Below are 12,997 nucleotides of genomic sequence, written 5' to 3' on the forward strand. Positions count from 1 at the left end.
TGTCTTTGAAGATGCGAAAGCAAAACAATAATTAAACAGGATACATCGAAAGATAAACTACACTAGGTATGCTGTCAACACAATTGAAGTTAGAAGCGTAGACAAACACAAACAAGGCAGCACAAAACGTAGATGAAGTTAATGTGAAGACAAAGATGCTCACAGAGAGAATGTCTTCACACAATGTCTTCGAATAGAAGGAGCATACAAAGGCTTCACGAGACTAAACGGTAAGGGAGTGAAGTGATGCTCGGAGAAGACACGTGATTTGTTTGACCGGTTCCAGCTGTTTGCTCTGTTTTTAAGGCGTCGCTTAGGCGACGCCTAGGCGTCAGGGCGCCCCCAGGAGGCAAGGCGTCGGCCTTGCCTTACATGTGTGTCTAAGGCGTCCAAGGCGTCTGCCTAGGCGCCACTCTGCCTGCCTTAGGCAAATAAGGACGCCTTAGATAGAGCTGGGTGGTTTAGGCGGGAAACAGATAACTGGGAGGGAAGGAAAGGGCGGGAAACTTTGTTTTGGCGCCAACAGGTACTAGAGGGAGAGAGAGAGAGAGACCTGTAACCATTTTCAGTTTCCCCCCACCCCCAGGCTGGATCTGAGCTTCTCCCCCTCCTCTCTGGCAGCTTCCCCCTCCTCTCCGGCAGATCCCCCTCCCCCACCTCTCCTGCAGTTCCTCCTCCTCCTCTCCTGCAGATTCTCCATCCTCTCCTGCAGATTCTCCATCCTCTCCAGAACTATATGGGCTCTACAACCATCAGTTGCAAGGTGTGTATGGCTGTATGCCTAGTTGCCTAATGCCTACCAAATTCTACTTAATTCTGTTGCTTACAAGTCTCTAAGGCGTCGCCTCGCCTTATGCCTTAGCGCTTAGGCAGTGAGGCGCCCCCCCCCCCCAGCGCCTCGCCTCGCCTTACCGCCTTAAAAACATAGGCTGTTTGTGACAGCTGTACGTCTGGTTAGGGAGGCTGAGATTGAACTCTGAAGACCTAGTCTTCATCTTATTCCCCTTGAGCTAAGATCTGGAAATCTCGCCAAATCACTCGGGTAAGTCTTTAAGGAAGATTTCCAAACCTTCACAGACTTGTTCACCGGCAATCCACAATGACTCTTGGATGCTCAGAAACCGGCTGGAAGATGACAGTCTTCAAGTGTAACAAGTCTTTGGTTCACGCGGAACAGAAAGGCATCAGGGCTCTGGGTATTTTGGGTTTAACCTTGCAAGGAATCTCTCTCAAAGGCTTTGGAGGTGGGTTCCTTTCAAACGACAATAGCCGTGTAATAACTCGGAGCAGCCACCAACTTATGGTGGAGGGGGTGGGCTATTTATAGCCAGGAGGCAACCCGACATGATATGACCGAAATGACCTGGGTCATTGGCCAACCGACACGTGTCCAGCGGTCGGATTTCAAACACATGCGGCAGCTTTACTTGAGCTCAACCAACTCTGGAAGAGGTTTTCTCTCATTGTCGTCACTGAAGACTTAGGATTTTAGGTTGAGCATCACGTAAGTTTCTGACTTTGTTTACCTCGACCCCACTTAACAGTATGGTGGTTTCTATGACAAGAAAGAAAATAAAACTACCAGAAGACTGTGTCTTCGCGCTCCATTGTCTTCAGGCGAAAGTCTTTGCGTTCCGTTGTCTTCAAACAAATGTCTTCGCGTACCGCCATTATCTTCAATGTCTTCATACATTTTTAGGGGTCATCTTTGATGGGCAAACCGAATCTCTAGGGACTTCTACCTGTCTTCTCCTGTAATCTCGCAAACACATTAGTCCCTTAACCAAGTTTGTCAATACTCCAAAACCAACAAAGGGTGGCACTAGATGCACTTACACTTATCCCTCCAAATTTGAGCCGATCGACTCAAAGCACGTTGACAAGTCTGGACTAGTCCACGACTAGTCGCTCCACCCCTTAACTCACAGAGCTAGTGTACACGAAGAACCTAGTCGACAATCAGCTTGAGACTCTACTAGACTAGTTGTTCGACCCGTAATCCTTTTAACATCTAAAACTTAAGCTGATATGATGCTGCCAAGTTCATACAACCTAAGTTCCCATCCCTGTGTGATGGCTACGCCCTTTGTGTATTACCTGACATTGAATACAGAAGGGTGCATAAATTTCATCAAGTAGCAACATTGTGAAAAGCTGAAAATGAAGCAACTTGAATAAGCAATTGCATTATACATACTGCAATTATCTAAGCTGTTAGTTTTATCAATCACCAATACATATACGTACTTGAAGCTTAGCTCTGTAATCACCTCCAAATCCTTTTTTTTCTCTATATTATACCTCCAAATCCTTCATCAGGACACGTCGTTTTCTTCTTCATAACTGTCTTTAAACATGTTCATATTGCATAATTTGTGTCAATGTCTAAAACCTAGAAAAGAACCAAACAATTATTCCCTCTGCCCGGGTTTATTGGGCCCGAGAGCCAAAGCGCAAAGATCAAGGAAGAGCAATAAATCTCCTAAATTACCCTGTAATCGCCCTATTAATTAGGGATGCTAACCACCCCCAACGCATGCATTGGCTACGGCATGCATGTCCAATCAAATAGGACCGTGCGCTGCGTTCCATGGAGCGACTCGGGAAACCGGGGCATAACTGACTTGGTATTATATTGGGGACTTAAAAATAGGGACAATCTTTGGTGGCTCTTGGGCCCAATAAACTCGGACGGAGGAAGTATGTGGTTTACAGTTAATACAGTTGGCACACACGAGTACAAAAAAAGACATAATTGTTTTTGCAAATTGAGGCATCCCACAACGCTCATGTTACATATTCTGATTTGTATCTCTTCCATGTGAGACCAGTGACCTCAGATCATCCTGGACTTATGTTTTGGAATAGCTTTGTTATGAGTTGAAGCAGCCTCAGCTACTATTCCTACTAAGGAGGAGTTGCCTTTTTCAATTCCTTCCTTAGTCCGTACTGGTCTTAGACGAGCGGCACCGTAGCGCGCATGCAGAGACCTGCCGCCAGCTAGAGAGGCGGCCAGGCCCACCGGCACAGTCCTGCCGCCAGCCCCTGAGGCGGCGGGGGCCCACATAGCCAGCCCGTTCCGTCGCGCCAACCTTTTGCGGTTATGCCGAGCCTGCCGCCTGGCACCGTGGCGGCAGGTGCCACGTGTCGCCCGGCGTGACTGCCGCCTATGTTTTTAAAGCGTCCCTAAGGCGACGCCTAGGCGTCGAAGCGCTCCCCCTCCGCTTTGGAAAATCGACCGCTTTGGGCGCCTAGGCGTCCAAAGCGCCCGCCTAGGCGTCGCCTAGGCGCCAAAGCGCCCCCCCTCCCTAAGGCGGTAAGGCGTCGCCTTAAAAACATAGCCTGCCGCCACGGCCGAGGGGGTCCTTTTTGTCACTTTCATTCGGAGGAGGTCTTTTTTGACAATTCTGTTCGGCAGGTGGTCTCTTTTGAAAAAAAATCGGGCTTAAAAGGAATGAGCTAGATCGCAGGTATTTGGATACGAGGTAGTAGCGGGGTCTAGTCGAAGCGGTGCGAAAGTGTACAAAGGCGAGTCTCACTTTAATGAGCCAAATACGAGTTTAGGTACTATGAATATAAGTGTCTCTGAAACCCATGAAATTGCATAAGTTGTCAGATATGTTAAAATCCTAGATATCTCTCAGCAGATAGATCTGTAGTAAAAAGGTTTAAAATGCCACTTACAATAGCCCTGATCAATCTAATCAAATGGACTAAAGACCTCCCTTTTGTTGTCAGGGATTGTTCTAGTGTGCATTTACAACACTGGCCACAGAGTAATCTGGACAAACAGTGTCCATATGTTTCACTTGCATGGCCTCACAGATTCACAATACTAAGCCGTAAGATCTTCCAGTCCACCTAATGGGTCATACAGAATTTGACGTAGGCATCCAGAGGTCTCATTTGGTTGTTTCAATATAGTCAACAATTGAAAAGGTGCAATATGTTTATTATTTGAAAATCTGTCATGTTTCCAATAGTTTTATATATACTTTTGCGTTTGCAGTAGCTCATATTCATTCCCTTGCTAACAAATTGTATTTTTCGTTGGAACTAGCTGCATGCTTTTGTGGAGTATGAGACTCATGAGGATGCTGAGAAGGCAGTATGTACTACATGATTTTGAATTCCGAAGCACAATGTTTGTGCTGTGTTTTGCCTTGATGTTGGTTGATTTGATGCAGATTCTGGAGCTGAATGATGAAAGGAACTGGAGAAATGGGCTTAGATCACGGCTGCTGAATACTTGCATGGTAGACACACATACTGGGATCGACTATTCATATATTGTCTCTAGTTGACCACTGATATATTTAATGTTAATATGTGCACTTGTGTTTATCTGTCATATAATATATAAGTCATAAGCTGATATACTCGGTTAAAAGCTTCTTTAGATTGTGTGTACTTGTTGTGCCCTAGTGTCTTCAAATCGGCCTCAGCAATTAGTTTTGCTTTTGCTGATATATAGATACAAAATGATAGTTTTGCTTTGCTTGCCAATGACTTACTATTGTGTCAACAACCTCGTCACCATCTGTAATCAACTATTACAAGTTGTGTTCTCTATTTGGGTATCAGTAGTGAACGTCAATATACTTGATGCTTGTTGTTTCACAAAATCTATGTAGTAACTGCTGCAAAAGGAGTATATCAAATATGTATGTCAGTATGTCAGTATGTCATGGATTGCTATCTACTCCCTCCGATCCATAATAAGTGTGGTTTTAGTTCAAATTTGAACTAAAACCACGACACATGGGTTGCTATCTACTCCCTCCGATCCATAATAAGTGTCGTGGTTTTAGTTCAAATTTGAACTAAAACCACGGCGCGTATTATGGATCGGAGGGAGTAATCTCAATGTAACCTATAAATATGATGTTTCGGCATTCGGTATTAATATTTTTTTGGCATGATTTGGGTGTAGACAAAGGGTCCAGTAAAAGGGAAAACGGGAGGGCATGAAGGTGATGGAAATGGTGAGGACGACGTCTCCACTTCAAACCAATCAAACGAGAGACAGCTTGAAGGATCCTTTCAACTGGCAGATGTATTGCCAGAGCACCTGGTAAGAAATCTTGCTGTAATCTACTTGACACATCACATGCTTATTTAAAATTAAGTCTCACTTGGATGTGAGGTAAAAGCGTGATCATCTAAACCCCAGAAATATTATTCTTCCAAACTAACTTAGACGCCAGGAAGTCAGGATTATTGAATTTCAGTACCTTACCACCCTGATATTGTGCAGTTTGATGAGAACAGTGACAAGCAAGGTCCAAAGCATGGCAAAGGCCGTGGGTGTTGCGGTAAAGGCCGAGGCCGTGGCTACCATCAACTGAACAACTATCATCATCACATTCACAATGGCAGCAACCATCACCAGGTTATCAACAGTCGTGGCAGCCATCCAGTTGGGACACCACCGAACACCCAGCTTATCATGGTCGAGCAGCTACTACCTGTGGCAAACAAACAGCCACCTGGCCCACGAATGCCTGATGGCACTCGTGGTTTCGCCATGGGCAGGGGGAAGCCATCATCAGCTTCGTGCGCCGTCGAGCTTTAAACCCATTGCTGTGCTCTCTCATGTTGATATAGATGGTTTCGAACAAAACCTGTTTCTTGCATGGCTGTGTGCTTTGGTATTTTTGGACTCCTCGTTGTGGACCAATCAAACTGGAGGTGTGCCGGTGTGTGTCACACGGTTATTGTAGTTCTACCTTTTAGGGATTTGTTATTTCGTTAGCAAGGCGGAAGAAATTGACTGAAAAAGAAGTTGAAGAGTGGAATTGTAGTGGTGTTTTCTCCATAATCCTTGTCGAGACTTTCGTGGTATGTGACTTAAAATCTTTATCTTTATCTTTACCTCTTTATCTTTACCTATATATATATATATATATATATATATATATATATATATATATATATATATATGTATCTTTCCCTACTAATAAAGCACGGAGTGCTTCTGGTCGTCCGTCATGGTCGTTTTACAAAAAAGCCCCTTTGTTTGTGAGAATTCAACCCGCAGTCCTATCTTAAGTGGATATCTGAGAAAACGTTTCGTTTTTGCACAAAACACCCTGGCGTTCAGAGTATTCAACGCGCGGTCTGAGCAGATTTGTAAAGAAAAAAAAACACAACCACACACGCACGGGCTCACCTCCTCTCCCTCTCGCCCATGAAGTCGCCGCCGCCGCCGCCGCCCACGCCGGCCGCTTTCGGCGAGCTCCAGCGCCGCACAGCACGCCCCCGAGCCCCCCCAAGCTCCGCGCCTCCCTCCCCTCCGTCCAGATTCTCCGCTCCCGGCCTCTACTGCCCGCTCGCAACCACACCCCCGTGGCTAGGGTTTCGGGCAGTGCTTCGCCGGCCCGTCTCCGGCGGCCCCAGGTTCATCCCTCCTTCCCCTTTCTTGGCCGGGATCCTCCACCCCTACATCTCACCTTCTCTTCATATCCTCTGTTGCAGATGCAGATGGAGCACGCCATGGGATTTCCCCATCCACCACGCTCGCTGCCGTCAAGGGCAGGAAGGAACCCTAGCCAGCAGCACCTCCTCACCTCGGATGATGCCTCTGCTGCACCAAGATAGGGCAAGCAATCCCCATCTGCTCTCTATCTCTCCCATTAGCACAAGTCCATTTTTTAAACAAAATTCTGCTACTGCGCCAAATAGTCCATGAACAGATATATTTTTTATTTGTGAACTGGTATCCTTCAAAACATAAATAGTGTATATATGTGCTATTTTCATTTTTGTTCCCTTCTCATTTTTGTGCTTTTATTTGCAAGCTCATAAAATAGTTACAGTAAAAATGCCAGTGTGTGCGAGGTCACTATTGACAAGTCATTGTAGTGCTACTACTGCATTAATCTTAGCTGTGAAGCTATGGTCTGTTCTTTGGTACAACAATGAAATGTTAATATGTTATTCTCCTTTTATGCTTTGTGTCAGTGCACTGTGGTATGACGCCAACACTTATTTGGCACCTACATTGCATCGACAATTTGTCAGCTTACAGTTTGTACCATCGAGAATTTTCACGCTTTACACCTGCAGCTATATCGCTATACTATAAATATGTTTAGATGTCTAAAATGGTCTTGGTACTGAACCTGACTGATAATGTATTTGGTGTATCTTTTCTGTAGAATTAGTACCAGAGTTCTATTTGTATTATTAATTGTGTAGAGCTGATAATTAGACCATAGAGTCGCTGTTGATTTGGTTTATTCCTTGGCAGATCATTTAAGTACTTTATCTTATTACAAAAACTGAACGAAAATATAGCAGCAATACATTTCATGACATAGTGTTATCCGTGCAAGAAAATTGCTTGATTGATTATTAATAAATGTAAGCAATCTATCATGTAGGTTTTGTTCGATCCTACACTTAAAGAAAATCATACTGAAGATCTGAGCTTAAGTGTTCCAACAGCTGAAGCACCAGCTCAAGATGAAGGGAATCTCTTAATATGATTGTAGATCCATTCCCGTAAAGTGCAGTTAGAATATGGAATCCACCTCGAACTCGGTTTAAAAAACAGAAAGCATATGGAATTTTGCTCTATCAGGTAGCAATTTGGTTGTTCAATCCATCCATAGTTACATTTGAAGATATATTGTTGAATTTCCTTATTTTGTGAATACAAGTCTGAACTTTTAGGACATCTGGCACATGAGTTTGAACCATCCAATTATAGTGCTACTAATTTTGGGTCACTACATCATGCAATACTATGGATGCTGTTTAACATGGCAAAGTTGGATTTTTTTTTATTCTTTTTTCAGATTAGAATCACTTTAGCAATGCCATATAGATAATACAAGATGTGGCAAAGTGTTGCATTCAATAGAGATTACAATGATAAATTGGTGAAATTAGTTTGCTCTCTGATCTCTGTTAGCTTTAACTCGCTAGGAAGCCATGTAGTCCTATTTTTAGTACTAGGAGGAGAACGTATATTAAATATATGCCATCCAGGGAATTGATCTCTGTTGTGCTGGGGCAAACTAAGCCAGAGCAAGCACTTACTCAAGGCAAGGAGCAGTGCTCGTACTTGCTCATGGTTGAGGTAGATTCAGGTTAAATTTTATGTATTGATTCCCTTCTCTTTCACATGTCTAGGTCTTTGTGCCTGATCAAGCTGTTCTTTGACAAGTATTATCTTTGAGTGATGCCATGTTGGTAATAAAATACTATATAACTCACATTTCTTATATGTTCCTTTTTCATTTTTGTCCTTTCATTTGAAAGCTCATATGGTCAATTTTGGAGGCGACTACATGTATATACTCCTGATGTTACATGTAAACAAATTCGATGCTTTCATGCATATGACCGTGCACATCACCGAACCCTTTCCATTCTATTGCAAGGTCAAATAGTTTTTTCGTGTTCTAACTCTTTGGGATAGTCTGCAGTTATTTGGTTCATCGTCGCGCCTCAAGTTTCCAACAGCGCCGTGGCTGTACACCGTCGACTTCGCCGGAAATCCTTCTGCACATACTCTACTGTCCGCCGAAACTTTGTCTGACCTGAGGTACATACTACAGTGTCATCAATTTGTATCTGTCATCAACTACTTACTTCTTAAGTATGTATGTCGTCAACTATACTACTTATTAAAAGGGAGAAATAGATGATATGTTAGAGATAGATGAAACAATAGCCCTGTGAAACAGAGGATTCTGCTTTCTATGTGAGTATCTTGGTGCATTCTTGTTTCTGTATAAAATGCAGAGGTCATGAACGACAACTGATCTTGGATTTGAGTTTCTTTTAATCTTTAAATGATGTACAGGGCCAACAAATTCAGTTATTTGGTTTTGTAACTTGTGGTGAAAAAAGAGGTGAGGTAGAGAGAGAGAGAGAGAGAGAGAGAGAGAGAGAGAGAGAGAGCAGAGAGAGATGTGCACATCGCCGAACCCTTTCTATTCTATTGCAAGGTCAAATAGTTTTTCGTGTTCTAACTCTCTGGAATAATCTGCAGTTATTTGGCTCATCTTCACGCCTCAAGTTTCCGACAGCGTCGTGGCTGTACACCGCCGACTTCGCCGGAAATCTGTCTGCATATACTCTACTATCCGCCGAAACTTCGTCTGACCTGAGGTACATACTACAGTGTCATCGATTTGTATCTGTCATCAACTACTTACTTCTTAAGTCTGTATAGCATCAACTATACTACTTATTAAAAGGGAGAAAGAGAGGATATGTTAGAGCTAGATGAAACAATAGTACTGTGAAAGAGAGGATTCTGCTCTCTATGTGAGTATCTTGGTGCATGCTTGTTTCTAAATAAAATGCAGAGATCATGAATGAATTAAAACATGCTCTCTGATGTTTTCAGTTAAAGTAGTATCAGTTGTATACTTGTATACACCCCATTTGAAAAATAGTATGTATATGCTCCTTGCAAACTACTACGTAAATCTAAACGTTTTACATAAGACTGTCCGTCTAGATACAATAACTAATTAGTATTTTAATAGCTAGAATTGCATGGCTTGATCGCTCTGCTTGGGTCTTCTCTTATGTCTGAGTGCACCATGTGCGGTTTAAATAAGTCTTCTAACTGTTTGGGCTAATTTGCGTTCTGTTTTGATTTGAGCTGATGGGGATGAGATGTGACCCCGCTGCTGGGCGTCGCAAATGCCACTGCTCCAATGTGTGCCCCAGCTTCGGTGATGTACGGGCGAGGCAACACGATTTGGAGCAGTGACCCTCCTTCCAAGAAATCAAGTTTTTTCGTTCAGATTTTAGAGCTCGAGTTTCAGCTTAGTTCAAGGATAGAAAAGCATAGTCCTTATGGATTCAACAAGGAAGACCATTAGCCGCCACCTTTTCAGAATTGGATGGTGTGGTGCACCTTCATCCTGCTGTCCAATTCCTTAGCTTATTTGCTTTAACTGTACTACAGTTATATAGCAGGATAAGGATCCAATCTTGTGATGCCTCTCCATTTGCACCATCGTCAAAAGTTGCACATGAGTTGATTCAGACTTTCAGAATTCATAGAACACCTAGAGTTATTTTATTTCCACAAATATCACCATGTTTTGCTATTGATGTAATGCTATATTCCTTGACTGAAATCAAACCCTTTAGTTGCTACTGTGGTGCTTCTATTATTGTTATATTCCAGAAAGTTGCAGTTTATTTGCTCTAAAACTACTCCATGGATGATAGTTTATGCTGTTGATCACTACACGATTCTAATCAACCGGTCTGTTGCAGTTTGATTATATGCATGGATGGCTCGATCTCACTGTCGTCCAAAGATCTTCTTATGGGTGTTGTGTGCATATATTCAATAATGGTTTAAGTTTCAATTAAAATCGTTAACTGGACTCCCATGATTGCGGTGGCGTATTATTCGGCAAAACGTGCTGCTTGGACGAAACAATTGATCAACTCTGACCGCAGCTGGTAGGGGGCACCAAACAGAGACTGCTTGCCCCGCCTCTCCCCCTCCCAGCCCCATGGGGAACTCTCCATTACGGCGCACCACGAGAGGAAGGGATAGGCCCATTTCGACATAGGAGGTAGACACGACGTGGCGGCGGCGCAGAGCACTTTGCCAAGGGAGACTTAAGAATGGATAACGATAAGGAAGATGAGTTCGTGCGTCCATATTTTAATAAAAGTTAACGTCAAGTGCTTTATTGGGCCAAGCCCAAATAGTTAAAAAAAATCTTCCCAATTAAACAACCATACGTAAAAATTGCCTAACAAAGATGCTATAAAAATATCTGTAATTTTTTAACACAATAAAAATAGCTTTAAAATGTTCACGGTTTTACATATGTTCACACTATCTTTGTTTAAAAAAAATATGTTCGCATTTTCTACAAAACTTAAAAATTCCCAAAAAAGTTCCATTTTTTACTAAAACAAAGTCCATCTAGAAATGTACAACCAAAAACAAAATATTCTTTTCATAAAAAACATCTATTAAAAAAATCCCGTAAAAAATGTTCTTTTTTAGAGAAATGTTCAAATTTTCATAAAAACGTTAACTATTCTTAAAAAGTGTTCCAATTTTTATGAAAATGTTAACTTTTATTAAAAATAAGGATTTTTCACGGTTAACCTTATTATGGACATTTATTAAAACTAAATATAAAAAAGATGCACAATGGTGCATGAAGCTGGTTGTGCCTTTTTTTGCCCGGTGCAACGCACGGGTATTTGTACTAGTATATATATATATATATATTATATACTAATAAAGCACATATTGCTTCTGGTGGTACGTCATTTAATTTACCCCATAAGTTGACAAAATTTTACCCACCAATGCCACCCGTAAGTTAAAAAACGATTCGGTTTCACCAAATTTGCCGCCGCGCCCAATTATTTAAAATGATGATGCTGAACATATATCAGATACATGGAGACAGCGCAGTGGCTAAAGCCTCTCTATTCTACCTTAGACACCAAGGTTCGATCCCTAGGTGCCGCATATTTCCCCATCTTTTTTTGTCAGGCACCTCCCCTACCCACCCAGTGCGCGTTAAGTGGGCCGGCCCGCAGGGCCTGACGCCTCTTTTTTTTCTTTTCTTTTTGCATTTCGTCTTCTGCTTTTTTTTCTCATTTATTTTTTTTGTTTTTCCTTCTTTAAATTAATTTGAGATTTCCAAAATTCAAAAGATTGCGAATTTTTAAAAACATGTTCTAGAAATCATAAAATGTTTGTGATTTCAAAAATGAGTGGGAAATCATAAATTTTTTGCAGTTTCAAAAATATAATTGATTTTTCAAAAGTGTTCGCAAATTATTAAAAAAGCACAATTTGGAAAAAAATGTCGGGAAATAAAACCATGTACATGATTTTTGAAAAAATAATCGTGTATTCAAAACAAATTCGTGAATCTGACAAAAATGTCCATGAGATTTTAGAAAATATTGAAAAAACTCAAAAAAAATGCAAGTTTGTGATCGATGAGATTTGTTTTTAAAGTGTGTCGTGAAGTGGCAAGCTCATTGCCTTGGGATTTACCAAGTCGACTATATTGCGATCACGTGGACATCGCATCCATCATCAGCGAGGGTGGGAAGAAAGATAAGTGGCAACATGGCGAGTCACTGTGTCAAAATAGAGGACGCAAAAAAAAGCGGACGCTCATATGTCAAGGTATTTTTTTTCGAACACTCATATGTCAAGGTATTGAGTCTACTTATTTGGCTAGAGTGTAATTTTTTATCCCCAGGTTCTGCAGATTTTTCCCCTCTTTTTGTGATGCACCTCTCCTCCCCTAGTGCGCATTCATGGGCCGGCCCGCAGGGCGTGACTCCCCTATTTTTTTCATTTCGTCTTTTGTCTTTTCTTTTCTTTTCTCATTTCTTTTTTTCTTCTTTAAATTAATTCGAGATTTTCAAATTTCAAAACATTGCGAGTTTTGAAAAACATGTTTGAGAAATCATAAAATGTTTGTGAATTCAAAAATGTGTGGGAAATCATAATTTTTTGCAGTTTTAAAAAATATTAGTGATTTTAATGTCAAGAGAGGTCGGGATAGACCGAATTTAACATGGGAGGAGTCCGTTAAGAGAGACCTGAAGGATTGGAGTATCACCAAAGAACTAGCTATGGACAGGGTGTGTGAAAGCTTGCTATCCATGTGCCAGAGCCATGAGTTGGTCGCGAGATTTTATGGGTTTCACCTCTAGCCTATTGTTGTTGTTGTCTAAAAAATATTAATAATTTTATAATTGTTCGCAAATTGAAACATGTTCGCAACATGGCGAGTCACTGTGTTAAAATAGATGACGCTCGTATGTCAGGGTATTGATTCAAACTTATTTGGGTAGCGCGTAAATTTTTTCTCTCCCGTTGCAACGCACGGGCATGTTTGCTAGTTAGAGACGAAACGTAGAAGGGAGGCGCAAAGTATGCACAAGATAGAGTAGGGCGTTTCGGTGCCCAGTCTCGTCTGTACTTGGTTAGAATTTTTTTGTAAAAAGTTCAAAAGAAAAATTG

The 12,997-nt window shown here is 41.8% G+C and overlaps 2 protein-coding genes across 4 annotated transcripts in view; both read left to right on the plus strand.

The window, feature by feature from the left end:
• Positions 1 to 5,874, plus strand: part of LOC123111075 (la-related protein 6B) — a 17,951-nt gene extending 12,077 nt beyond the window's left edge. The window contains exons 7-10 of one of the 2 annotated variants that reach the window (XM_044531753.1): positions 4,061 to 4,108; positions 4,188 to 4,256; positions 4,934 to 5,074; positions 5,258 to 5,874. In XM_044531753.1, coding sequence (XP_044387688.1) covers positions 4,061 to 4,108; positions 4,188 to 4,256; positions 4,934 to 5,074; positions 5,258 to 5,575 — 576 coding nt within the window. In that variant the 3' untranslated portion in view covers positions 5,576 to 5,874. The remainder of the gene's footprint in view (positions 1 to 4,060; positions 4,109 to 4,187; positions 4,257 to 4,933; positions 5,075 to 5,257) is intronic. The other variant, XM_044531754.1, reaches the window with a different exon arrangement.
• A 207-nt stretch (positions 5,875 to 6,081) lies between these two features.
• On the plus strand, positions 6,082 to 10,128 carry LOC123111076 (uncharacterized). Of its 2 annotated transcripts, none has more exons than XM_044531756.1 (5): positions 6,082 to 6,399; positions 6,478 to 6,601; positions 8,436 to 8,554; positions 9,005 to 9,123; positions 9,626 to 10,128. In XM_044531756.1, exons 1-4 carry the CDS (start codon positions 6,191 to 6,193, stop codon positions 9,120 to 9,122), a joined length of 570 nt encoding a protein of 189 aa, XP_044387691.1. In that variant the 5' UTR covers positions 6,082 to 6,190; the 3' UTR covers position 9,123; positions 9,626 to 10,128. The 2 variants fall into 2 exon arrangements, with proteins under 2 accessions (XP_044387691.1, XP_044387690.1); XM_044531755.1 differs by having other exon boundaries at positions 6,083 to 6,399; positions 9,629 to 10,128.
• Positions 10,129 to 12,997: the final 2,869 nt, after the last annotated feature.

The sequence above is a fragment of the Triticum aestivum genome, chromosome 5B (genome assembly GCF_018294505.1).
Source record: "Triticum aestivum cultivar Chinese Spring chromosome 5B, IWGSC CS RefSeq v2.1, whole genome shotgun sequence".
Lineage (NCBI taxonomy): Eukaryota > Viridiplantae > Streptophyta > Magnoliopsida > Poales > Poaceae > Triticum > Triticum aestivum.

Coding starts and splice junctions, on each gene's coding strand:
- LOC123111076 (XM_044531756.1), top strand. CDS start 6,191: ATGAAGTCGCCGCCGCCGCCGCCGCCCACGCCGGCCGCTTTCGGCGAG. Junction 6,602..8,435: donor CTCTGCTGCACCAAGATAGG/GCAAGCAATCCC, acceptor GATAGTCTGCAG/TTATTTGGTTCATCGTCGCG. Junction 8,555..9,004: donor GAAACTTTGTCTGACCTGAG/GTACATACTACA, acceptor AATAATCTGCAG/TTATTTGGCTCATCTTCACG.